Source organism: Pipistrellus kuhlii, unplaced genomic scaffold (assembly GCF_014108245.1).
Source record: "Pipistrellus kuhlii isolate mPipKuh1 unplaced genomic scaffold, mPipKuh1.p scaffold_m20_p_3, whole genome shotgun sequence".
NCBI classification, from domain to species: domain Eukaryota; kingdom Metazoa; phylum Chordata; class Mammalia; order Chiroptera; family Vespertilionidae; genus Pipistrellus; species Pipistrellus kuhlii.
The window spans coordinates 108526259-108552469 of NW_023425529.1; the positions used below are offsets into that span (position 1 = coordinate 108526259).

Genomic DNA, 26211 nt, shown 5'->3' on the forward strand with positions numbered 1-26211 from the left:
TGAATTTTACATGTAGCTAGAGATTAACTCTTCAAATGCAGATTTAAATAGATTAATTTTGTAAATTACTTTACATTATCTTTATAAAATGATTGTATTATTTATTCCCCTCCACAATTGTATTCTATATATAATAATTTCTACTGATGAATCAAAATTATCATTAGGAAGATCTATTATTGTGATAGTGGCAGACAGGTATCCCTCCCCTCACCCCCCAAACTTTAAGGCATAATTGATCAAACAGATCTTGACTTTGTTCATTCAACTGATGTAACACAATGCCTAGAACCTAGCTATAAATGAATTTTTATTCAGTAGATGAAGCTGTCCATTGAAAGTCCATAGAATATAAATACTTATAAATACTTCTTGGTTAAATATATAAATGAAAAAGTTAAAATTCAGGACAGATTAGTATTAAACATTCTACTAATTATATAGTGTTTTTTAGGAAGGAGGCAGCATTACTAGCATTATTTACCTACTTACAGAAATATGTTATCTCTTTGGACTGGAGACATGAATAATAGACCAACTTTCCTTCTCAGTCCTAAAGTAAACATATGAACTAGTAACAGCTTAATAAAATTCCTCCAAACTTCAAAACTCAGTCTAATCACCCAGAACACCCCCCCCCCCCCCCCGCTCCTCATCTCCTGCTTCATATGTAGCACTGGTACAGCCCCTTCTAAATTAAGAGTATCTTAAGTGATAGGACTGCATTTCCCACATCTAATGCCATGTCTATTGGTTCGTTGAATGAATAGAGGAATGAAAATGAGAGATAGAAATTGAATTAAGGGAATTGGACCCAAGAAAGATGTCTTGAGGCACAATAATAAGCCACATTTCTTAGTAAATTGTGTAGAAGATTAATAATAGTAATAATAGTATCATTTCAGTAAATGAATAACCTTTCCTGAGCCTCCTTTCAAGAACACAAGTAATTGGACTGTAAAATTTCTGGTGTATGTTTTTATGATGGGAAGGAAAAATTATTACTTTAAGAACGGGCTGCAGCTTTTGCTAGATAACCTAAAAGAATGGAACATTACTTACAGCGAAAAAAAGTGAGCTTTTGTTTAGAAGCCACTTAGATGGACTTTTTGTTAGTTGTGAAAGGTGGGGTGTCTAGGCAATGTTTGGACAGAAAAGACTGAAGGAAAAGAGCTTAGATTCCCTTTGCAGAGTAAAGTAACAGAAATTTGATAAATGCCCTCTCTTGAATTAGGTTTGATAGGAGTAGGAAATAGAAGAGATTTAGAAGGGGAGTGAGGGAGAGAGAAAGCTTTAAGAACCATGACAGAGGGAGGGTCTTAGGAACAAGATGATTAGGAATGCTAAGGAATCTTTAGTAATAGTGTTTTGTAGGATTCAACTTTTTAAAATATTGTTGACAGTATTACAGATGTCCCCCATTCCACCCTACCTTTGCCCTACTCTACCCCACTCCTACCCACCCCAGGCCTTTACCGAAGTATTGTCTATGTCCATGGGCTATGAACATATGTGTATACTATAGGCCTGGTGTACAAAATTTGTGCATGGGGAGGGGTCCCCTCAGCCCAGCCTGCACTCTCTCCAATCAGGGACATCCCTCTACAATCCTGGACCGCTGGCTCCTAATCACTCACCTGCCTGACTGCCTGGTTGCCCCTAACTGCCCCCTCTGCTGACCAGGTCACCCCCAACTGCCCCCTCCTGCTGGCCTGGTCACCACATGAAGCCTTCTTGTTCAGTTGTTTGGTCATCCCTCACTAACCTCCCTATTTGCCTGGTCGTAGGTAGTCATCTTGTGAGGATGTGAGGGGCAATTTGCATATTACCCCTTTATTATATAGGAAGTTATTTGGTAAATCTCTCCCAGTCCTGTGCCCTCCTCTCTCAGATCTGTCAGTCTGTTCCATGCCTCCACGCCTCTGGACCTATCAGTTTATTTTGTTCATTGGATTCCAGTATGTCGGAATTCAATTTGAAGTTGTTTCTGCACTGCGCTATAATTATCCTTAGTTACCCAGCTTAAACCTTTGATAAAAGAACTATTAAGTATATATTGATTGAAGGAGAAGGGGCAGTTTTCTATACTTGGGATAAATAGGGTGTTGAGAAAAATAACTAGCTACAAGAGGCAATACAAGGAACCAGATTGAGAGGATGTAGGAGTAGGGATTTGCCATAAGTTTTTATTTAAGCCTTAAAATTCCTGGCAAAAGAACCACTTTAGCATATTGTTAATGAGGTTTTTTTTTAAAAAAAGTTGTGGCTGAGATTTCAAGGCTTCTGATTTTGTGGGCTCAGGATCAAACTCAGAGCTGTGTTTGGCACTGTTCAAGACAGTTTTAGACTCTTTGATGTTTTGAAACACAATGTGATAAGAGATCAAAGGATGGAAATTTATTGCATCTAAGAGTTGATACATTCATTTTAAAGGCAGGTGTGCTTTGTAAAGCTAGGGTTATACAAAGTCAATTGTTCGGGTTGAATTAGAAAGCAGCTCAAAGAAGAAAACTTTCTACAGTGATAATTTAATTTCTAGTAATTATTTCTTGCTACATTAAAAATATCAGCAAAATAAGAACTCCAGAATCATCTTCTTAGTAAGCCATTTTTATGGTACTAAGTTTTTGGAAATTTCCATTCCCTAAAGATCTTTTTCTGTTGCCTGGCCCTGATAAAAGTGCTTTGGCTTTCTTAATGTAAAAATGAGAAATATAAAGTCTTAAGATTTGACGGTACTTCATGCATTTAACAATTTGAAATGCTTACTATGTGTGTAGGGCATTGATTCTATTTGGTATTGATTCTGTTTTGTTTATATATTTTTTTCACCCTGTTCAAGAATTTACAATCTCAGGTGGGAAAATACTTAAATCATAGTAAATAGAATGTTATGTTATTGTTACCCTACTATTCTTTTAAAACTAATGAATATAAACTTTAGAAGTATCATGTTCTTAAACAGAAGCATAATCTGTTAATTGTTTACATGCCTCCTATAAAAATTAAGACAATGACCATTGTAGTTTAACCTTACCATACTTTTTAAGGAAGGTAACCTACCCTAAAGATAAAGCCTGCTCAGGCCCTCTGCTTTCAGGGCAAAGCTCCCTCCCCCACCCACATGGTGATAGTGGGAGTAACCATTTTGTGCAAAGTAACACCCTGCCCAACACACAGCTGACTGGCCTAGCAGTGAACAACAGACAAAAGTAGGGAACGTGTTTCTGTGGGATTCTGGAAGTGGAACTGAGACACAGAACCCTGTCTATAAGCAGGAGGTAAAGACGTTAGTTACAGCTTCTCCATCAGTGGCCAGGTGTCCTACTATATAAACTAAAGAAGTAGAGAAGCCAGTCTACAGAAAAGACAGAAGAATAAGGTGGGGGGGGGGGGGGGGATAGGCAGAGGAATGGTGGGGGTGGGGGCTCCCTGATGGAATTCATGTAATACATAAGTTTAGTTTAACTTAAAAATTTTTTAGAGTAGCTAACTCTGAGCTAGCATGTGCTTGAGTTCTCTGAAACTTTCCCAGTACCTAGAAATTAGCTTTGTAATCAGCTTCTTCACCTTCCCCAGCAACCGGTAATCTATCTTCTTCTGTTCCTGTATTTTTGCCTTTGCAAAATGTATAAATGGAACTATATTGATTGTACTTTTTGTGTCTGTCTTCCTTCACTTAGTATAATGCATTTGCCATGTTGTTGCTATCTTTAATGTGTGTGTTACTCTTTATTGCCGAGTAGTATCCCATTATATGGATCCACTACAGATCACTTAGCCCTTCCCCAGTTGAAAGATATTTGGGGAATTTTAAATTTTTAGCCATTATAAGTAAAAATTATAACTATTTACATGCATTTTTATGTGAATGTAGGGTTTTTTTTTAATTGGATAAATACTAGTAGGTGTAGGGTTGAGTAGTGTTGAATTTTGTTTGTTTGCTTTGGCTGTTTTTTAAAATTTAGCCATTCTAGTAAGTTTTAGTGTTATCTCATTGATGCTTTAATTTTTATTCATGTAGTGACTGATTTGGAATATCTTTTCAAGTGTTTACTTTCCATCATATCTCCTCCTTTGTGAAATATCTATTCAGATCTTTTGCTCTCCTTTTATTTGGTCGTTGAATTTCAAGAATTCTTTTTATAGTCTGTATAAAAGTCAGTGGCAGTAATTTGTTGTTGTTAATCCTTACCCAAGGATATTTTTTTCCATTGATTTTTTTTTTTTTTTTTTTTTTTTTTTTTTTTTTTTTTTTTTAGAGAGATTGAGAGTGGAAGAGAGGGAAGAAGGGAAGAGGGAGAGAGACAGGGAGACACCTCAATTGGTTGCTTCCCGCACTCATCCAGACAGTTGCCAGGGAACAAATCTGCAACCCAGGAATGTGACTCAGGACCCTTCTGTCTGCAGGTGGACACTAAACACCGAACCACGTGGGCCAGGGCAATGGCAGCAATTTGAATCGGCTGTTTTCCCCTCTAATTCCTACCCCCTTTTGATCTCTCATTTGCCTTTTCTCACTTCTGTTATCAATCAGTGAGGGATGCTCTTTATCAGCAGTTACTTTTAATTGCTGTGACTGCTGTTCAGCACTTCTTTCTTTCCTCTTTTTATCATTTTTTATTTGATTCCAGTAGATACTTCCATATATACCATTCATTCAGCAAATAAGCATTGAGCATCTCATGTCAGGGCTGACCATTTTTTAATTTGCCAGCTAAAACAAGCACTTCTTCAGCTTTGATATCTAATCAGTTAAATGATATGTAATCTTAGAATTACTGGCTAATTTCAGACAATTTTGTTCATTCCTAAATGTTGCAGAAGACTGGTTTTGAAAAGGTCAAGGTTTTATTCCAGTTAATATATAGTATGCTTAGTGGGTATCTACAATGGTTGCACATAGTGTAGAGACCATCATTCATCATCTGTACTTGTTTAAATTTTCTGTATTGCTTTCCCTTCTAATCATTTCCTCTGTTTGGAGAAGCTGTTCCTGTAGCAAAACTTGTATTTGTTATTCATTGGGGCTTTCTTTGACTTTGCCACATATTTGCTAATGAACTAGAAGAATGTTTTCCTCTATGTAAAAGTTGGATAGAGTTCTATGGAGCATCATTTGTACTGTTCACTGGAATGCTGTATGGAAATGTTCTTGTGACATTTTACTGGGAAGTATGAAAAGCACGCTCTCATGACATTTCAAAGAAGATTAATATTCTGCAATATTACTACGGAGTCTAGAAAGACTTGAACAAAACAGATTACTTCTTTCATTTATAATTACCAATAGCTCTTTTACACAATGCTAGTTGTACTGGTTAATAATGCGGATATAATACAGAAATACCAATGATCATAAGAAACTCCTATGAACAATTATGCACCAACAAATTGAACTGAGAAGAAGGTACATTCCTAGGAACCTAAAAGCTACCAAGATTGAATTATGAAGAAATAGAAAATATGAACAGACCAACAATGAGCAAGGATATTACATTAAAAATAAAAAAAATCTTCCCACATAAAAAAGCACAGGACCAGATGGTTTTACAAATTAATTTTACCAAACATTTAAAAAATACGTTTTTATTTATTTTTGGAGAGAGAGGAAGAGAAAAGGAAAGAGAAATATAAGTGAGACAGAGAAACATTTAGTGGCTACTTATTAGGGATCTAGCCCTCAACCAAGGCCTGTTTCGAACAGGAATTGAACCAGTGACCTCTTGGTACATGGGACAACACTCACTGAGTTACACCTTCTCAAACTGTTCTAAAAACAGAAGAAGAAACACATCCAAACTATTTTTATGAGGCCAGTATTACTCTGATACCAAAGCCAGACACTGTAAGAACAGAAAATTATAGGCCAAATTTCTGTTTGTTTGTTTTTTTCTTTTTCTTTTTTAAATCTTCATCTAAAGATTTTTTACCACTAGAAGCCTGGTGCACAAATTCGTGCACAGGTGGGGTCCCTTAGCCTGGCCAGTGATTGGGGTTGATTGGGGCCCGTCTCACCCAGTCCCGAGAGGCGGGGAGGGACAGCAGGAGGTTGGCAGGCCGGCAGGGGGGAGGGACCGTTTGAGGTTGGCTGGTTGCAGGAGGTTGGCTGTAGGAGCACACTGATCACCAGGGGACAGCTCCTGCAATGAGTGTCTGCCCCCTGGTGGTCAGTGAACATCATAGCGATTGGTCAATTGGTCAACTGGTTGTAATGGTCGCTTTGGCTTTTATACACTAGTGGCCTGGTGCACAAAACTTGTGCACTTGGGGGGGTCCCCCATCCTGACCTGTGCCCTGTCACAGTGCAGGAGCCCTGCAATCCATCTCTCCAAAGAGGTAGGCCCCGCCCACCCATCTGGGGCTCCTTAATGAATTGCCCTAAAAAAGTAAGCCGTAGCCAGGGTCCTGCTTCTGTGTCACGTAGAGCCGTGGGACAACCCCGCCCCGCCCCCACCCCAGGCCTCATCACACAGAGCAGAGGGCCCCCCAGGCCTCCGGAACCCAGCAGAGGTGTGCAGAGGCCTCTGTCAGGCCCCAGGCCTCCTGGTGATGGATTGTGACAGTGTGACACAAGTCCCCGCATGCAGCCTGCTGATCGATCGTTATGCGTGAGGGCATCCCGACCATTTACATATCACCCTTTTATTAGTATAGATAGATTGATTTTCAGACAGAGTGGAAGGGAGGAAGGAGGGGAGGGAAGAGAGAGTGTGAGAGAGAAACATTGATCTAAGAGAGACACATGGATTGGTTGCCCCCTGCATATGCACTGACTAGGGCCTGGGATCAAATCTTTAAGATCAGATACAAGACAAGGGTGCCCATTCATTCTTGCCACTTGTATTCATCTGAAAGTCCTTGCCAGAGCAGTTAGTAAAAATAATTAATTAATTAGTTAATTAATGGCATCCAAATAAAAAACAAGTCTCTATTTGCAGATGACACAATATTATATACAGAAAACCCTAAATACTGCACCAAAAGATTATTAGAACTTATAAACAGATTTAGGAAGGTTGGAGGTATAAAATCAATATACAGAAATCTGTTGCACTAACAAAAAAAATCAGAAAAAATTCAGATACAGTCCCAGTTTTAATAACAATAAGAAGAAATATTTAGGAGTAAATTTAACCATGGAGATGAAAGATTTATACACTGAAAGCTTTCAAACATTAATGAAAAATTGCCGGGACTGGTTTGGCTCAGTGGATAGAGCATCGGCCTGCGGACTGAAAGGTCCTGGGTTCGATTCTGGTCAAAGGCATATACTATCTTGGTTGCGGGCACATCCCCAGTGGGGGGTGTACAAGAGGCAGCTGGTCGGTGTTTCTCTCTCATCGACGTTTCTAACTCTCTGTCCCTCTCAATTCCTCAATATCAATAAAATCAATAAAAAAAATTATTAAAAAAAAAATTGAGGAAAACAGAATTAAGTGGAAAATACTTTGTGTTCATCGATTGGAGGAATTAATAATGTTAAAAGACCAATATTATTCTACAGATTCAATGTAATTATTATCAAACATTTTCACAGAAATAGGAAAAAAAATACTAAATTCATATGGAACCACAAACAGTTCCATAGCCGATGCAGTCTTGAAGAAAAAAAAAAAAGAACAAAGCTGGACACATCACACTTCCTGATTTCTAACTATATTACAAAGCTACAGTAGTGCGATCACTAAAACAGAATATAAACCCAGAAATAAACTCATACATATATGATTAATTTTCAATAAAGGAGACAAAAATATACAGTGGGGGAAGAAAGGTGGTGTTGGGGAAATTGGATATCAACATCTGCATGCTAAAGAATTAAAATGGATTCCTATTTTGCACTGTACACAAAAATCAGCTCAGATTGGATTAAGACTTGAATATATGACCTGAAACCATAAAAGTCCTCGAAGAAAACATAAGGGATAAGCTCCGACTCTTGAGAATACCTATAGCTCAAGAGATCCTAAGGGGGAGGGTGTCTTCTTTTCCAGTGTGGATATTGCTGGGTTCAGCTCCCATCCTGATTCTACCCTGCCCCTTAGTCATTATAGAAATGAAAATCAAAACCACAATGAGATGCAACCTCACACCAATAGGATGTCTATTATCATAAGAAAAGATGCAACAAATGCTGGGAGAATGTGGAGAAATGAGAATTCTTGTATACTGTTAACCTTATTAAAAATTGGCTCAGCCTGGCTGGCATGGCTCAGTGATTGAGCCTAGCAGGGGTCCTCAAACTTTTTAAAGTGGGGGCCAGATCACGGTCCCTCAGAGAGCTGGAGGGCCAGACTATATGAACTACTAATTCCTACTGTAACACCTCGGCTGCGCTCACTGCCCAAAAAACCTGGCGGGCCGGATCAGACTCCTCTGCGGGCCGCATGTGGCCCGCGGGCCGTAGTTTGAAGACGCCTGGCCCTAGACCTATGAACCAGGAGCTCACAGTTTGATTCCGGGTCAAGGCACATCCCTAGGTTGCAGGCTCAATCCCCAGTGTGGGGCAAGAAGGAGGCAGCTGATCAATGATTCTCTCTCATCATTGATGTTTCTATATTTTTCTTCCTTAACCCTTCCTCTCTGAACTCAATAAAAAAATATATTTTAAAATATTGGTTCAAAGGGATCACAGATGTAAATGTAAAACATAAAACATTAACACCTTTTTAAAAAATCAAGGGACAACTTCAGGATATAGAATTGGCAAAGAATTATTAAACTTGACACTAAAAGTATAATCTATAAAACAAAAATTGATAAATTGGATTCTATCAAAATCCAAAGCTTTTTCTCTGCAAAAGATCCTTTTAATAGGATGAAAAGTCAAACTACAGACTGGGGAAAAGAATACTTTAAACCACATATGTGCTTTAAAAAAAAACACACAAAAAAACCCACAACAACACAAAAACAAAAAACCTAGAGTCTAGAAGATATTAAAAATCCTCAAAACTTAATAGTATATTAAAAAAGAATCCAATTAGAAATGGGCAAAAGACATAAAGAGACATTGCATCAAAGAGAAATATGTACAATTAGCTATACATGCTGTACCCTAGCCATTACAGAAATGCAAGTTGAGACCAAAATGAGAAATTACTACATACTTATCAGAACAGCTAAAATAAAAACTAATGACAACACCAAATGCTGGCAAAGATGCATAAAAACTAAATTGCTGATGGAAATTAAAATGGTATAACCAATCTGGAAAATAATTTGTCAATTTCTTTAAAAATTGCCATAGAAGCAATTACACTTTGGTATTTATTACAGAGAAATGAATCCTGGTTATGAATGTTCATAGCAACTTTGTTTTTGTTTTTCCATTGATTTGTAGAGAGAGTGGAAAGGAGGGAGGGGGACAAAGAGAAAACGAGCGAGAGAAACATTCATATGAGTAAGATACATCCATGGCTGCCTTCTGCATATGAGAATTTAGTTATGTCTAAAGACTAATATTTTATATTCTTTTGTGCCATTTCATTTACTGCTGTGAGAAATTGACTTCTAATTGTTTGAATTTCCCACAATGCAAACCTTGTGGAAAGGAGCTACAACTATTTTGTAGGCTCTGTGTTGAATGTTTGAAAGCACAACTGACTAAGTAGTAAATTAATGGTTTTCATTATAAAGGACAGTGCTATTTGTATGTGAATGTATATAAACTACCTTTGAGATATAATTCACAAGTCATACAGTTCGCCCATTTCAAGTATATGATTTAATGATTGGTTATTTCTTTAACAGGGCAAAAAGGATGTGACCCAGATATTTAACAACATCTTGAGAAGACAAATAGGCACTCGATATCCTACTGTGGAGTACATTAGTGCTCATCCTCATATCCTGTTTATGCTCCTCAAAGGGTAGGTACATGGTTTCCTTCAAAGTAGATTTGAGTTTGGAATAGTTAAAAGTAGAACTTATATGCATATATGCATAGCCCATGGACAAATAATAGTGTGGGGAAGGCCCGGGGAGGAGGTGAGAGCAGGGTGGAGTCAGTCAATGGGGGATAAATGGGGACATCTATAATACTTTTATCAATAAAGATAATTTTTTAAATATTTTGCAGAGAGGAATGGAAAGGAATGGAGAATTAGAAACATCGATGAGAGAGAGACATTAATCTGCTGCCTCCTGCACATCCCTTATTAGGGATGTGCCCACATCAAAGGTACATACCCTTGATGGGAATTGAACCTGGGACCCTTCAGTCTGCAGGCCGACACTCTATCCACTGAGCCAGACTAGTTAGGGCAAGATAAAATTTTAAAAGGTATATAACATTAGCCTCATTTTGAGATGTGATGGGTTCTCTTTTGGAATAACAGTAAAGGTATTTTTCAAGGTTGAGGTCAGCCTTCCAAATCAGCATCACCATAATTACTTAGACCACAGCAAAATCCTTTCTTTACATCTTTATATTCCTTTTTTCAATATTAAATTTATTGGGTAACATTGATTAATAACATTATATAAGTTTCAAGTGTACTATTTTATATTACCCTATTTTCTGGCATATAAGACGACCCCCTAATTTTACAGTTAAAACATAGGTTTAGGCCTATATTCGCTGTATAAGACTACCCCCCACTTCCGAGGCAACACCAGTTCTTTTTTTAATAGACCGCCTCTCTGACTCTGGCCAATCTGAGCAGCTTTTTACTAGAACACAGTGTAACTTCGGGTACAGAACATGTACACTGTGTTCTAGTAAAATCAGGAGTGGGTAACCTTTTTTCTGCCAAGGGCCATTTGGATATTTATAATATCATTGTCAACTTGAAAAAAATTAGCTGCTATATTCATTCAGCAGATGAATGGATTAAAAAAAACAACTGTGGTACATCTACACAATGGAATACTACACTGGTAAAAAAAAAAAAAAAAAAAAAAAAAAAAAGAAAAAAAAAAAAAAAAAGAGTTCTTACCATTTGCAACAGCATGGATAGAGCTGAAGACATTATGCTAAGTGAAATAAGCCAATTAGGGAAAGATAAATATCACATGATCTCACTCATTTATGGAATATAATGAACAACATAAATTGATGAACAAAAACAGATCCAGAGACAGAGAAGCATCGATCAGACCATCAAACCTCAGAGGGAAGGTAGAGGAGGGTGGGGGTAAGGGGGAGAGATCAACCAAAGGACTTATATGTATACATATAAGCCTAACCAATGGTCACAGACAACAGGGGGGTGAGGGCATGAGTGAGGGCCTGGGGGAGATAATGGGGGACTAAGGACACATATGTAACACCTTAATCAATAAAGAAAAATTTTAAAATTAGCTGCTATATTTAGTCAAACATTTAATTAACTCACCCCTAATGCCTTGGCAGGGCCAGACCAAATGATTTTATGAGCCTTATACGGCCTGCAGGACATATGTTTCCCACTCCTGTTCTAAGTCAACAGTCTTTATATTTTCTTAAGTCCTCTTGAATAAATTATAATGCTTTTCTCCTTCACATTTCAGAAAATATACACCTCTTGATAGCATGTTTAGTATTTCCCCACCTGTAACTCTTTCATGTGTGCCAGTAGGTTGATTTTCAAATTATTCCAAGAGAAGTTTCTAACACTATAAATAGGCATTTTTTATATTCTGAAAATAATCAGGCCTACCCGAATATATTAGCATTTGATGTTAATATCAGTTATTCAAAGACTACTCATATGATATTTTAAAAGGTTATTCAGAATAAAACAGGGCAAAAGTGAGTAAATATAACCCTGGTTTAATGCATTCTCTCAATATCCTTGTTTGCCATTTTCTCTACTGTATCTATAAAATTGATAGTGTAAACTAAACTAGCATATTTTCTAAATTGTGCAAAATAAAATTTATTCTTGAATCGGAATTTCATGTAAATATTTTCTTATAAATAATAGTTCATTTTTCTTTATTGTTCAGCAATAAATTATATCTTGTGCTTGGTAAATAATATCTTGAAGTTTTGTATGAAAGTAGTTTGGTTTGGTTTTTCAAATATTTGATTTTTCCTCATCTATTCAGTTTTCTTATCAGCTCAGTTCTCATCTATTCAGTTCGCATCCACTTAGTGGTCTATTTTGCTTTTAAAAATATTTTTTTCAGAATCTTTCTAACTTGCAGAATTCATGGAAAATTTGAAAATATATCATTTTTCCTATTATCAATATTATAGGAAAGCACTTTTTAAAGAATTGAGATATTAAAAGTTATTTTTTCCAATAGACTTTGTACTATAACCATAAAAACTACTATTATATTCAACTGAAATGTTAAATGATATAAGATTTTTTTAAAAATATATTTTATTGATTTTCTTACAGAGAGGAAGGGAGAGAGATAGAGAGCTAGAAACGTCGATGAGAGAGAAACATCGACCAGCTGCCTCTTGCACACCCGCTACTGGGGATGTGCCCGCAACCATGCCCTTGACCAGAATCAAACCTGGGACCCTTGAGTCCACAGACCGACGCTCTACCGCTGAGCCAAACCAGTTTTGGCATGTTATAAGATTTTTTTAACCCTGTACTCACTTCTCAGGTTTTTCCAACTATATCTTTGTATTCTTCCAATGTTTACCACACAATTGTCAACTATATCATTTCAATATTGAACATGTCTTACTTGAGCTAAATATTATTCATTTTCTTAAAACCTTATTGTACACTGTAGTATAAATCAAGCCTAGATCTATTTCATTGTTAAATTTGATACTTGAAAATTTGTTATTAAATTAGAAATGGAACAGGTCTAGTATGCTATTCCTGAATTGTTTCCTACAGAAGATGTGTTTTTCTAGTGTAGTTTTTGCTGTGAGATGTATTTTACTTCATTATTATAGCGAGTCAGTCAATCCACAACTATTACTGGTTATCCCATTTATCTTTTTTCTGAACTCCAGATGGGTAAATACTACTGCAAAGGAGATATCTCTAATTAGATATCAGGCATCTCAAAGTTAACATGGTCAAAAACTATCTCTTAATTTCTAACCTGTTCCTCAACTAGTTTATTCATCTTAATGAATAGCACCACCATCTACCCAATTATATTCAAGCTCAAAACACAGAACTCATTCTTTAATTTTCAATTTCACCCCAAATTTATTCCCCACCCTGCCCTAGCTACATCCGCAAGTCCTGTTGACTCTTCCTTCAAACAAATATGCATGACCTGACCACAGCCAGCAATTCTACTACTTCTACCCCAGTCCAAGCTACCATCATCTCTACTAGTTCCTTCTCCTACCTAGTCTCCGTCTTCCACTATAGTTCCCCAGCCCATTCTTTCCTAGATTCTCCTTAGGTACCTAGAGTGATCTTTTGAAAGCATATAGTAAGCCATGTTATAAACTCTCCAAAGACTTTTTATTCAAAGTCCAGTAGGTTATCTGGCCACTGCCCTTCTCTGCACTCCTGCCTCATTTCACACCGTTCACTACTCTTTGCCCTGTGCTTCAACTACAGTGGCCTTCTACTATAAATCATCAAGCTGGTTCCTGCCTTGGAGCCTTTGTACAGTTAGTTACCTTCGCTTGGAATGCTTTGCCTATTCCCTGGCATCTCAATCTACTAATTAAATTAAGTAGTAGTTATACTCTAAATACAGGCAGTCCTAGGTTACGTTGGACTCAACGTATGTCATTTTGTGGTTACGTCGACATCTCCCATTTGTTTATATAAAAAAAAAGTTCTGTCATTTTGACATGTGCTTCATGTTTTTTTTTGTTGTTTTGGTTTTTTTTAATATTTTTTATTGATTTTTTACAGAGAGGAAGGGAGAGAGATAGAGAGCTAGAAACTTCGATGAGAGAGAAACATCGACCAGTTGCCTCTTGCACACCCTTGGATGTGCCCGCAACCAAGGTACATGCCCTTGACCGGAATCGAACCCGGGACCTTTCAGTCCGCAGACCAACTCTCTACCACTGAGCCAAACCGGTTTTGGCTGTTTTTTATTTTTCATTTACCACAAGTAAAGATCAGGAATAGTTATCTTTCTTTCAAATTGTTTTACTGTTTCACTTCATTACTGCTGTGTATGTGCTCCATGTGAGTGACCTAGGTATTTATGTAGATGGGTTTCTACTTACGTTAAAAATCACATTATGTTGCACCATAAGAATGGATCTCTGATGTAACCCGAGGACCTATGTATACATGTTGTTACCAGATCCCTGGGCTCCAGGATAGAAATAGAGAACCCATTGAATCATGACTTAGGTGAAGGTTCATTAAAGCTTCGTGCACAAAGGGAGACAACTCTTAGAAAAGAGGAAAGATGCTACTTTTTGAGCAATGGCTGGGGAGAAATTTTAAAGGATTTTAGACGGGAAAGCTGACATCTAAGTATAATATGTAAGCATGTAGTGGCGGGGCTCTTTGATGGTTGCACTATATATCATATTTCTTCATACGTCGTATGTTTCATTAGCGTATTCAGTCTCTACCCAGCATATGTTTTTTACTGTTATAATGGTGATAAGGTCATGCAATAGTTGTTCTGGGGCTAAACTGCGCATGCATTAGGGTTGGGATACTTTCCCCCAATAAAGCAGATCCCTGGCATTGCTCTCTCTGGCCTGTAATTGGGTGCAGCGTTTGAGGGGCAACCAAAGAAAATGCCAATCTTATCATGAGAGGCTTAGCCTGTCACACTGTTTTTATTCTCTTTAGTTTCAGAGCACTTCTCAGAAAATGAAATTCTCTTTTCATTTTTTATAGCCTGCCTCTTCCCCCACCAGATGTAATCTCACTAAAATACGGAACATTAGGAAGCAAGTGACTTGTCTGCTTACTGATGTACCCCCAGTACCTGGAATAATACCACACACATCATAGATATTCAGTGGGCATTGGATGAATGGTGTTTGAAAGAACTATGACAAATGCTGTCTATGCCTCCATAACAGCAGTGTTGAAAAGGTTCTTTTGATAAGATTAATACTATTTGTTAATAGGATAACAGAGTTCTCTGTCTCTTGTTTATGCTTTAGATATGAAGCCCCACAGATTGCCTTACGTTGTGGAATTATGCTGAGAGAATGTATTCGACATGAACCACTTGCCAAAATCATCCTCTTTTCTGATCAATTCAGAGATTTCTTTAAGTATGTGGAGTTGTCAACATTTGATATTGCATCAGATGCCTTTGCTTCTTTTAAGGTAATTTTTCCTTAATAAAGTAGATCACTTAGTTTCAGCATTTAGAGTCACTTGGCCTCTGAAGAAGCAATTTAATTTTAAAAAGCAGAAAATTCTATTTCTTAGGTGTGGGCATAGACAAATGTGTATGTTGTGGATCATAAGAGGCATTAGAAAATAGAATACAGCCTATTAGGCTAGTTGCCACATCTCAACATACTGCCACAGCTAATACAGAATGAATTCCAATATATAAATAGGAAAAAACAGTTCTCTGTGTATGCCATACTTTTATTTATGTTAAAAACAAAGGGTATAAGCTTCCACTTAACGTGTATATGTATCAAATGCATCTGGGAAGGTGTCTGGGAAATAGGGTATTTGCCTCCAAGGAAAGAAATTCGGTGTGAAGGAAAGTAGAGAATTACATTTTTGAATATGTGAAGACAATATTATTTTATCAGTGTATTTTTCAAATTTCCACACTAATAAATTATATTGTATTTTTAAAATAATCTTACATATTCTTTTTATATACTTTGTTATTATGTAGGTGTTAAGTTTAATCTAACTTAGTTTTTAAATTAAGACATTTTTAATTGTGGTAAAATGCACATAAAATTATCATCTTAATCATTGTTTAGTCATACTTCAGTGCATATGTATATTCATATTATCATACAACTGGTTTCTATTAAACAATTTTCCATTTCCCTCTCCAGCTACTGGCAGCCACTTTCTACTTTCTGTTTCTATGAGTTTGGTTGTCAAAAAGATGTTCAGAGAGCATATTAGAAAATAGTGTAGTTATTTTGAAAACTAAAATACTAGTACTTATACATCCAAAGAATGATATCCCCTTCAGGTTTTTATTTTAGAAAGCCATGTACTCATTCTTATGATTCTGCCATTGTTTAGTGTATTTTGAAACTGGTATCAATGTTTGTGGCATGTTCGTTTTTCTTTTTTAAAAATGTTTTTATTAATTTTGAGAGAGAGAGGAAGGTAGACGAAGAAAGGGATAGAAACATTGATGAGAGAGAAACATCATTGATCGGCTGCTTCCTGTTCACTTCCTAGAGAGGATCAAGCCTGCAGGCTGGGCATGTGCTCTGACCGGGAATTGAACCGTGCCCTCCTGGTTGATGGGTTGATGATCAACCACGGAACACATTGGCCTGGCAGCATTTTCATTTTTCAATAATGGCAAAATGTTTAAAATATATTTTTATTGATTTTAAAGAGGAAGGGAGAGGGAGAGAGAGATAGAAACATCAATGATGAGAGAGAACCATTGATTGGCTGCCTCCTGCAAGCCCCCAACCAGGGATTGAGCCCACAACCTGGACACGTGCTCTGACCGGGAATTGAACTGTGACCTCCTGATTCATAGGTCAATGCTCAACCACTGAGCCACACTGTCCGGCAGCACGTTCATTTTTCAATAATGGCAAATCTTTATGCTCTGAGGGCTTGAGCCGAATCTGAAATAAAATATCAACCTAGAATTTGAGATTGAAGGAAGGATAGTCACCAGCCTGCTCAGGTTTTCCACATGACTCTATCCAGTCCTGCCTGCTCCCCAGATTCTCCCTGAGAAAACGGGGGAGAGGAAAAGCCCTTACCTGGAAGTCTGTGATAGATGGAAAGGAGCAAGGGAAAGAGAAGAGAAGAAGGAGAAATTAGGGTGAAGATAAGATGTAAATAAAGGAAGAGGAAGTCTAGGAAGAACACAAAGAGTGAGTGGAAGGAAGGTTGAGGACAGACTAAGGAGAGTTGACTAGTGGGTAGAGGGAAGGGGAGGGGAATAGCAAACATGGACATGTGCTCTGAGTGCTGTGAAACCCTAGGAGTCTTTTCATTTCACAGGCCTCTCAGTCTCACCTGGCAAAACAAAATGGTATAGTGGCTACAGAAAGAGCATACCTAGAGCACATGGTGAGAGCGGCTGTGGTACATCAGATATGAAGAATGACATTTAACACAGAATCTGATTCAATGTTTTTCTAGCAACATGTCTGTGTCTAAGCATTTTAGGAAATGTTTTCTATTAATAGATATTGTAATTCTGTTTTCCCTTTTCTATCTGATGATGAACACAGGTAGTTGCTAAAAAAAAAAAAAAAAAAAAAAAAAAAAAAAAAAAAAAAAAAAAGCATAAGACTTCACAAATAATTGTAAACATAATACAAATTTTAATGGAGGAAAAACCAAATACAGTTAAATATCTATTTTTGGAAATTTCCCCAAAGATTTTTCAACATTTAATAGGAGAAACTTGATAATAATGTCTTGCTATCATATGTTCAGCCCACTTTAATTTCCAGCACAATATTGAATCATGAAATATTATGATGTTTTGATTTGTATTTCAGCATATTTTTTTGTTGTTTATGTTCAGCAGGTTCTCAAATAATGTCACCCTATATATATAAAATACAGAGGTAATATGCAAATTGACCATCACTCCAACACACAAGGTGGCCATCCCCATGTGGTCAAAGATGGCCGCCCCCATGTGGACACAATATGGCCACCACAAGATGGCCAACAAGGGAGGGCAGTTGGAGGTGACCAGGCCTGCAGGGTTGGACAGTTGTGGGGAGCATGTCTGCAGGGGAGGGTAGGTAGGCGTGACCAGGCCTGCAGGGGAGGGCAGTTGGGGGCAACCAGGCCAGCAGGGGAGGGCAGTTAGGGGTGACCAGGCTGGCAAGTGAGAGCAGTTAAGTTATTTCACATTTTTTCCCCTTAGAATTTTGAAGGAGTTGTTACTAACAGAACTGTCTCCTGATTCTTTGGTGTAATGCTAATGTGTAGTGAACAGAAAACCTTTCCAGGCGGCATGTAGTGGCAGAGTGCTTTTTGTGTTGCTGCTGTCACCACATGTGCAGGCCCTGGGGCAGAGGGAGAACATGGGCCAAATTCTCAAGGCTGACAGCTTGTGGCAGGTGGAGAACTCCCATGGTGCATCAGTCCTGGGTCAGCTCAGAAAATCACTGATACTGCTCAGGAGCGTTAGGGAATGGATTGTCTGCAAATTAGGTATCCCAAATATCCATCTTGGAAAAGATTAGGGACCCAAAGTGTGCTGTAGGACTACCTTACTCTCTCAAGAGTCCTCAGGAGAGGAATAGTTTGAATTTTTACTTCAGACAGGCCAGGAATGAACCCCCTCCCCCTTTTTTTTATTCCCACCCAAGGATATGTTTTGTTTTGTTTGTTTTTTAGAGAGAGACAGAAAAAAAGAAAGATAGATAGAGAAACATGGATGTGAGAGAGAAGCATCTATCAGTTGCCTCCTGTACACACTGTACCTAACTGGGGAATCGAACCTGAAACTTAAGTGTGTGCTCTGATCTGGAATTGAACCTGTGCTCCAACCAACTGAGCCACCCAGCCAGGGAAGTTTTCCCATTTTAAAATTACAGTTCCAGAACAGCATACTTGTTTGGCTTCCATGTTCTACGGGGGGAAAGGACCACGTTTCCACTGATAGGCCCAGTAGTCAATCAGGTTGTGACAACATGTATTATGAAATGAAATTAAGCTAGCCTCATTATTTTTTAAAAAATATATTTTTTATTGATTTTGTACAGAGAGGAAGGGAGAGAGATAGAGAGTTAGAAACATCGATGAGAGAGAGTCATTGATCAGCTGCCTCTTGCACACCCCCTACTGGGGATATGCCCGCAACCAAGGTACATGCCTTTGATCGGAATCGAACCTTGGACCCTTCAGTCCCCAAGCTGAAGCTCTGTCCATTGAGCCAAACTGGTTTCAGCTAGTCTCATTATTTTTGAACTTGAAAATTATAATGCAAAATGCTTTAAATATTTTACTTTTTATTAAAATAGAAATAGATGAGTTTTACCATTGCTGCCTTCTTTGTGAGATTATTGTGTGTATCTTCTATATGCTTTTAGGAAGTTTTAATTAAATATGTATTAAAGTATAAGAATTTATTTTGGAAAACTGTGAAATTCTTGTTAGGTTTTTAATTAAATTTTGAACAATACCTAAATAGGGTATTTAGCTTCTAAGCTTACAAAAGGGATTAAGTGAAGCTTGTTTTCTTTCCACATTAAGGTGAATTAAGGATATGATTAAGGTGTGATTTGAAAACAGTCAAACGTTCCTTTATGCTTTTGTCCAGTTTTCTGAGAGTTATGTCTGTAATAAGATCGGGCTGCTTGTGTTCAACTTTGAAAGGGTGCATTGTGCTACGGAGAAGCTCTCAGCCCATGAAGCCCAGAGCATGGTGATAGGAGACGGCCCTGCTAGATGTCATTCTTGTGCTTCCCAGCATCCTAGGCAACTCTGTTTTAAAAGTGGTTAAGACAAAACACTAAAGCTTAAAATCCCTTAAAATCTGTCAACTTGTGAGATATACTTTTAGACCATTCAGAATTCATTTTTTTAAATGATTAGTTGTTAATGATATCTTTAAAAGATCATCATAAACTTTATTTGAATATTATATCATATGTTCAATGTAGAGTTGTGGCTTGCAGAAATAAACTGTAAGCTCATCTCTAAAATACCATTTGTTTTAGTAATTAAATTATTTCTATAATTTAGCAATTATATGAATTTAAAACAAACACTTGTTTTTAACATGAAACAAGCTTGTGTTTCACATCTTAAAGTAAGAATGGAAATAATTTTGTGATGTAAACAAAAGTTTCTTCTGAAACTTATGTTTCAAATTAGTGGACTTATTAAATCTTAGAAGAAAAAGATTCTTAAAAAATTTATTAGCTATGATAATTTTGTTTCACTTGGTTCTTCTTTCTCTAGGACTTACTAACCAGACATAAAGTGTTGGTAGCAGACTTCTTAGAAAAAAATTATGACACTGTAAGTAGAAGTTATTTTTACGTCTTTCTTTATTCTCTCTTCCCCTCCCTTTCTTCTTTCTTTCCTCCCTCCCTCTCTCTTAGATCTATGAGCACTTATTTATGTTTATGATCCACTATAGAAATCAACCATCTCAACCATATATCCAATTTATCTTTTACCCAGAAGCCAGACCATCAGTAAACCTTGTGGAAAATTGATGATGGCAGGACATCAGGGCTTTCTCATTTTTTATATCTCTTCTTAGTGTTGTGCTTTGGAGCTCCAAGAAACAACTAGCACCTGTCTACCTTGATCTTAACTTAAGGGTATCCATGTTGCCCTTAAGAGCCAGTAGGTAACTCTTCCATATGGAATAACACCCTACCATAACTAAGATAAGTCATTTGACCTGGTCAATAATTAGTTTTACTGACTAGTAGAAATACCAAAATATTTCTATCTTCTCTAATGGTGAATCCAGCTCATCCTTTTGCAATTTGGAATAATGTGACACTTCTAGCAAGCTTTCCCTAACCACACCCTTACACACTCACACCCTTACACACACACACACACACACACACACACATTCACACACATATCTTGCCTCCCTCCCCTGCCTCTCCCTCACTTTTTACAATGTATTATTATTGATATATTGTGTCTGGATCTAACTAGCTGGTCCTTTAGCTCCCTGAGAGGCAGAAACTTATCTGTTGAACACAAGGGTCCAGAGTTCAATATAGACTTCAAGTCCGCTTCAAGACCCAGCTCTCCTCTTACTAATTGCGTGACCCTGGGCAAGTTCCTATAACTACTTCAAAATAAAGATTTCGCTTACTTCATAGGGCAGTGGTAGGAATTTAACAAGATTTAAAGTTTTCAAGATGGTACCATGGTAAGCACTCAGCATTAAGTTTCATCATTATTACTTGTATCCCTAATACCTAGAATAAATAATCAGTCCTTTATAAATAATAAGTCTAGTTATTGTGACTTTAATGTGAACTACATGCTTTTGTTTATACTTTTCACTTTTTTGGCTATTTTTTAAAATTTAATAAATCTTGCCGGGACCGGTTTGGCTCAATGGATAGAGCGTCGGCTTGGGGACTGAAGGGACCCGGGTTCGATTCCGGTCAAGGGCATGTACCTTGGTTGCGGGCATATCCCCAGTAGGGGGTGTGCAAGAGGCAACTGATCGATGACTCTCTCTCATCGATGTTTCTAACTCTCTATCTCTCTCCCTTCCTCTCTGTACAAAATCAATAAAATATATTTAAAAAAAAATTTAATAAATCTTTATTGTTCAGACTATTACAATTGTTTCTCCTTTCCCCTCATAGCTTCCCTCCACTCAGTTCCCACCCCACCCTCTGCCCTTACCTCCCCGTATTATCCTCATCCATAGGTGTATGATTTTAGTCCAGTCTCTTCCTGTACCCCCCACACATCTTTCCCCTGATAATTATCAATCCACTCCCTTTCTTTGCCCCTGATTCTATTATATTCACCAGTTTATTCTGTTCCTCAGATTTTTAATTCACTTGATTTTTAGGTTCACTTGTTGATAGATATGTATTTGTCGTTCATAATTTTTATCTTTACTTCTTTCTTCTTCCTCTTAAAGAATACCTTTCAGCATTTCATATAATACTGGTTTAGTGGTGATGAACTCCTTTAGCTTTTTCTGATCTAGGAAGTTCTTTATCTGACCTTCCATTCTGAATGATAACTTTGCTGGGTATAGAGTAATCTTGGTTGTAGGTTCTTGCTATTCATCACTTTGATTATTTCTTGCCTCTCCCATCTGGCCTGCATAGTTTCTGTTGAGAAATCAGCTGATAATCATATGGGTGCTCCCTTATAAGTAACTGTTTTTCTCTTGCTGCCTGTAAGATTCTCTCTTTGTCTTTTGCCCTTGGCATTTTAATTATGATGTGTCTTGGTGTGGTCCTCTTTGGATTCCTTTTGTTTGGGATTCTGTGCGCTTCCTGGACTTGTAAGTCTATTTCTTTCACCAGGTGAGGGAAGTTTTCTGTCACTATTTCTTCAAATAGTTTTTCAGTATCTTGCTCTCTCTCTTCTTCTAGCACCCCCATAATTTTGGTGTTGGTAGGTTTGAACTTGTCCCAGACTTCTTACACTATTTTCAACTTTTTGGATTCTTTTTTGTTTTTTCTTTTCCATTTGAGTCTTTTTTGCTTCTTTGTATTTCAAATCTTTGACTTGATCCTTGCGTTCCTCTGGTCTGCTGTTGGGTCTCTGTATATTATTTTTTATTTCAGTCAGTGTATGTTTAATTTCTAGTTGGTCCTTTTTCATATTCTCGAGGATCTCATTAAATTTATTGACCTTTTTTAGGAAATTCTTGAAAAACCTTATAACTGGTTTTGAATTCTATACCCAGTCATTTGTTCTCCTTCATTTCTTTCATTTGTGGTCTGTTTCTTTGATTTCACATTTTCGCTGCTTCCCTGAGTTGGTAGCGTAGCTTTGTGTGCTAGGTTTCCTATATGGCTCGGTCAGTCAGCCTTCCCAGTTACCTGAGGTGGACACTCTTGTTGCTCCTTTTTGTGGACTGTGTGTACAGCCTTGTTGTAGTTAAGTTTTGATTGTTATTGGTATCACTGGGATGAATTGACCTCCAAGCCAGTTGACTGTGGGTATCAGCTGTGTCTATGCTGGGATACCTTCTGTATTGGAGACAGCCTTATAGGATCAGAATTGCAAAATTGCAAAAGTCTCTGTGCTCATCTTGGAGAGGGCAAAGTCTCAGGGCTGAGCAGACAGTCTTGGCTTCCCATCAGCCCTGCTCTTAGGAATGCGCCTCCAGACCTCTGCCTTCCATGGATCCCCTGAGTTTCCACCTGACAGTCCAGATACTCCCTGTAAGAGCGTGGGTCCCCCAGGGGCTCACCCGGAACTGGGTTTTAGTGCAATCAGAACTGGGATTCAGTACAGTCAGGAGCTTTTGACTCTTTCTGCTATGGAAAGCCTGCGGCAACCTCCACAGTCAGACCTCTTTATGTGCACTTGCATGTGTGCCTCTAGACCCTGCCTGCTGCAGTTCCACCTGATTCTCCGAGTCTCCAAATCTCCTTGTGCCTTTCTCTATAGTCCAGACTCCACCTGTATGAGTCTGGGTCCATGGAGTTCTGGCTGTAGCTGGGGTTCAATGCAGTCAGAACTGGGGTTCAGTGCAGTCAGGGGCTTCATTTCCCCTCCCGCCAGCCTGGCACTCGGGCACCCTTCCTCTCTGCGCACATGTCTCTCTACCTCAGCACTTTGCGGCTCCTCCGATCCCTGAGCTTTTCTCTTTCCTTCTAGTTGTAGAATTTCCACTCAGCCAGCTTTCTTGTGGTTTTAGATGATGTCTGTTCTGTCTTTTAGTTGCTGTTTTGAAATTGTTGTACAAGACAGCAATTTAGGTGTTTACCTAGGCTGCCATCTTGGTTTCTCCCTATACTTTCCACTTTCTTAATTCTCTCAGTAATTATCATCAGTGTGCTCAGCTTGCCCTCATCTCACTCAAGCAAACCCCCCCCCCCCCCCCCCACTTGGCCATCTGAGGACCAGGACTGTTTTGTACCTTCTTTAGCCTCTGAAAACTCTAGCTTTCAATTCTCTGCTGGTACTGCTCCTTCCACCTTAGTAATCCCTGAGTGCATCAACACATGGTGGGAGGTTGACACTGAGCTTCCCCAGCTGCTGGCTCCCTGAGTTGATGGAGGGGCCTTAGGGATGGTTGATGTTCGACCACATTAGGAAACGGGCTCTAAGCACCAGTGTCCCCAGCCTCTGGGGAGAGTAGAGGTGCTCCAGAGAGGCTAGTTGGGATTAGCATTGCCATCATGCAGCAAAAGTAGCCCTATTTCCTGTACATGTTCATGCTATGAATTTGACGACTTTCTTTCTTTTTTTCTTTTTTTTTTAAATAAACATTTTGATTTTTTACAGAGAGGAAGGGAGAGAGATAGAGAGCCAGAAATATCGATCAGTTGCCTCCTACATGTCCCCCATTGGGGATTTGCCCACAACCAAGGTACATGCCCTTGACCAGAATCGAACCTGGGACCCTTCACTCCGCAGGCCGACGCTCTATCCACTGAGCCAAACCAGCCTCGGCGACAACTTGATTTTTAATGAGTTGCCAGGTGAAACCCTAAATTATTTAATCTTTTTAAATTATTCAAAGACTACCAGCAAATCTACATAAACATATTTTTTAATATGGCATAAATGCAATTGAGTCTTGCAACTCAATAGATGCTTTATTTCAAAATGATTTATTGTGAGTATTAAATTACTATATTTTCTACCCTATTTATAATTTGCAGAACTAAAATAAAGTAGAGAAGTATGTCTCTTATATCACTTGACCTTCACACTCTCGATGTCCTTATGTGAAAAAGAGGATGGGGCAAGGGGAACCTCCCAGAGGACAGTGATGGTCGGACTAGGATTAAGCACACAGAGACAGAAAGCACAGCAGCTGGGCTCAGGGATTGGGGCTTTACTTACTTCTGAAGCAAGCAAGCAAACCTAATGCAGAGAAATAACAGTTGGCTTTACACTGTAATATTTATTTTCTTTTCATTAGATTTTTGAAGACTATGAGAAATTGCTTCAGTCTGAGAATTATGTGACTAAGAGACAGTCTTTAAAGGTAATATCAAATTTAACTTAGAGTCTCCATAAATTGATGTCTTAGTAGTAAATGATTGGTTTATTAGTAAGCAAGTAAATACAGAAAAATTTAAATATCCTTTTTGTAACTTGAGAAATACTTTGTTACAACTATACTTTATAGCAAAATAATGAGTCTTGCCTCAAATACTTTTTAGAAGTAATAATATAAATAATAAGTATGTGCTACTACACAAAAAGTATGTTGTGTGTGACCACAATTTGAGATTATATCTCCAATTTGAGATTATGTCTCCTGTGAAATTCCTGTGGAAATGCCATTCTCCCTTATCAAACAGGGAGCCCAGCAGAGCAGGGCTACATCTGTCTGTCTGAGAGTGGCCTTCCCTCCGCCAGTGAAAAGTGCCTGGAAGCAGCCATTTGACCAGGAGGGACATTTCTTAAGTATTCTGCTCAGATACTGGTAAACCCTTGATTTTGCAGTCCTTGATTTAACGAACTTCAGATTTAAGGAACAAAATTTCTGGTTCGTATGTCATGGGTGAAAATTAATACCCTGGTAATTTAAAAATGCTTTTAACAAAGATTTGCTTATAATTAACAGGTTATTTTGTTATTAATTCATTGTTACTTTTAACAAATTTTAGCAAATAGGCCATATGTTGGGAAGAACACTGGTAATTTTGTTAAAATAGATAAATATTATATATCTACAACTATAGTCTACATATTTAAATCCAAGAGTCACCACTCATAAACAGTGTTCAGAGAATGATTAGCACATGATCATACCTTATGTGTCATAATTGGTTCTGTTGTTCAATAGCATGGCTTTGAGCAGCATTTTTAACTCTTCCTACCGATGCTCCCACCTGTGCTAAGCCACGCCCCACCGTGTGCAGTTGTTTACTTGAGGTGATTGGTGAATGCATGCATTTACTAGACCTGTTCAGTGTAAATTTAAAATGACAACAATACATATAGAAAACTTTTCTGTGAAATTAAACTTGTCATGCTTACTTAATGTTAGTTATACAAACGTGTCTACATAAGTAAAAACAGGTTAACTAATTTGTCAAATTTTTAACATACACATTTGGAAAACCTACTTTATTATATAACAGACTTTCAGCTTTAATGGACACCTACTCACCTGAATTAATCTGTTATATAAAGGTTTTACTGTATTCAAAAGAATGTTTTTAGCAGATAATACTTGGTTGTTTTTTGTCAACCAAGTTGTATGATGTTTGAGCTTACTAAATATCATTCACTTTATTTTTATATGTTTGGGATGACATTCATAGAACAATGCATTTATTTCTAAATATTGTATAGTTTTAAACTTAAGCCATTAATTATAGTTTTGTACCATATTTTTGTAAATAAAAAATCCTATAACCATGATTTTGTATTGACCATGACCTGCTTTCCCCTGTATTTGTGCCCTCGCTGTTCCAGCTTCCACCATGGAGGAGAGGGCCTTGTACTGTTTTCAGCCAGTCACTCAGCACTCTTTATTGAGTTTCCCTTTGAGTGAAACCCATACAAGGTGATCCCTGTAGGA

At 37.8% G+C, this 26211-nt stretch overlaps 1 protein-coding gene across 11 annotated transcripts in view; it reads left to right on the forward strand.

The window, feature by feature from the left end:
* CAB39L (calcium binding protein 39 like) overlaps nt 1-26211 on the forward strand; it is a 129279-nt gene that overhangs the window by 79243 nt on the left and 23825 nt on the right. For 10 of the 11 annotated variants that reach the window (XM_036457691.2, XM_036457693.2, XM_036457696.2 and 7 more), the window contains 4 exons: nt 9757-9875; nt 15008-15176; nt 19953-20012; nt 24598-24663. In XM_036457691.2, the coding sequence (XP_036313584.1) occupies nt 9757-9875; nt 15008-15176; nt 19953-20012; nt 24598-24663 (414 nt within the window). The remainder of the gene's footprint in view (nt 1-9756; nt 9876-15007; nt 15177-19952; nt 20013-24597; nt 24664-26211) is intronic. The other variant, XM_045588657.1, reaches the window with a different exon arrangement.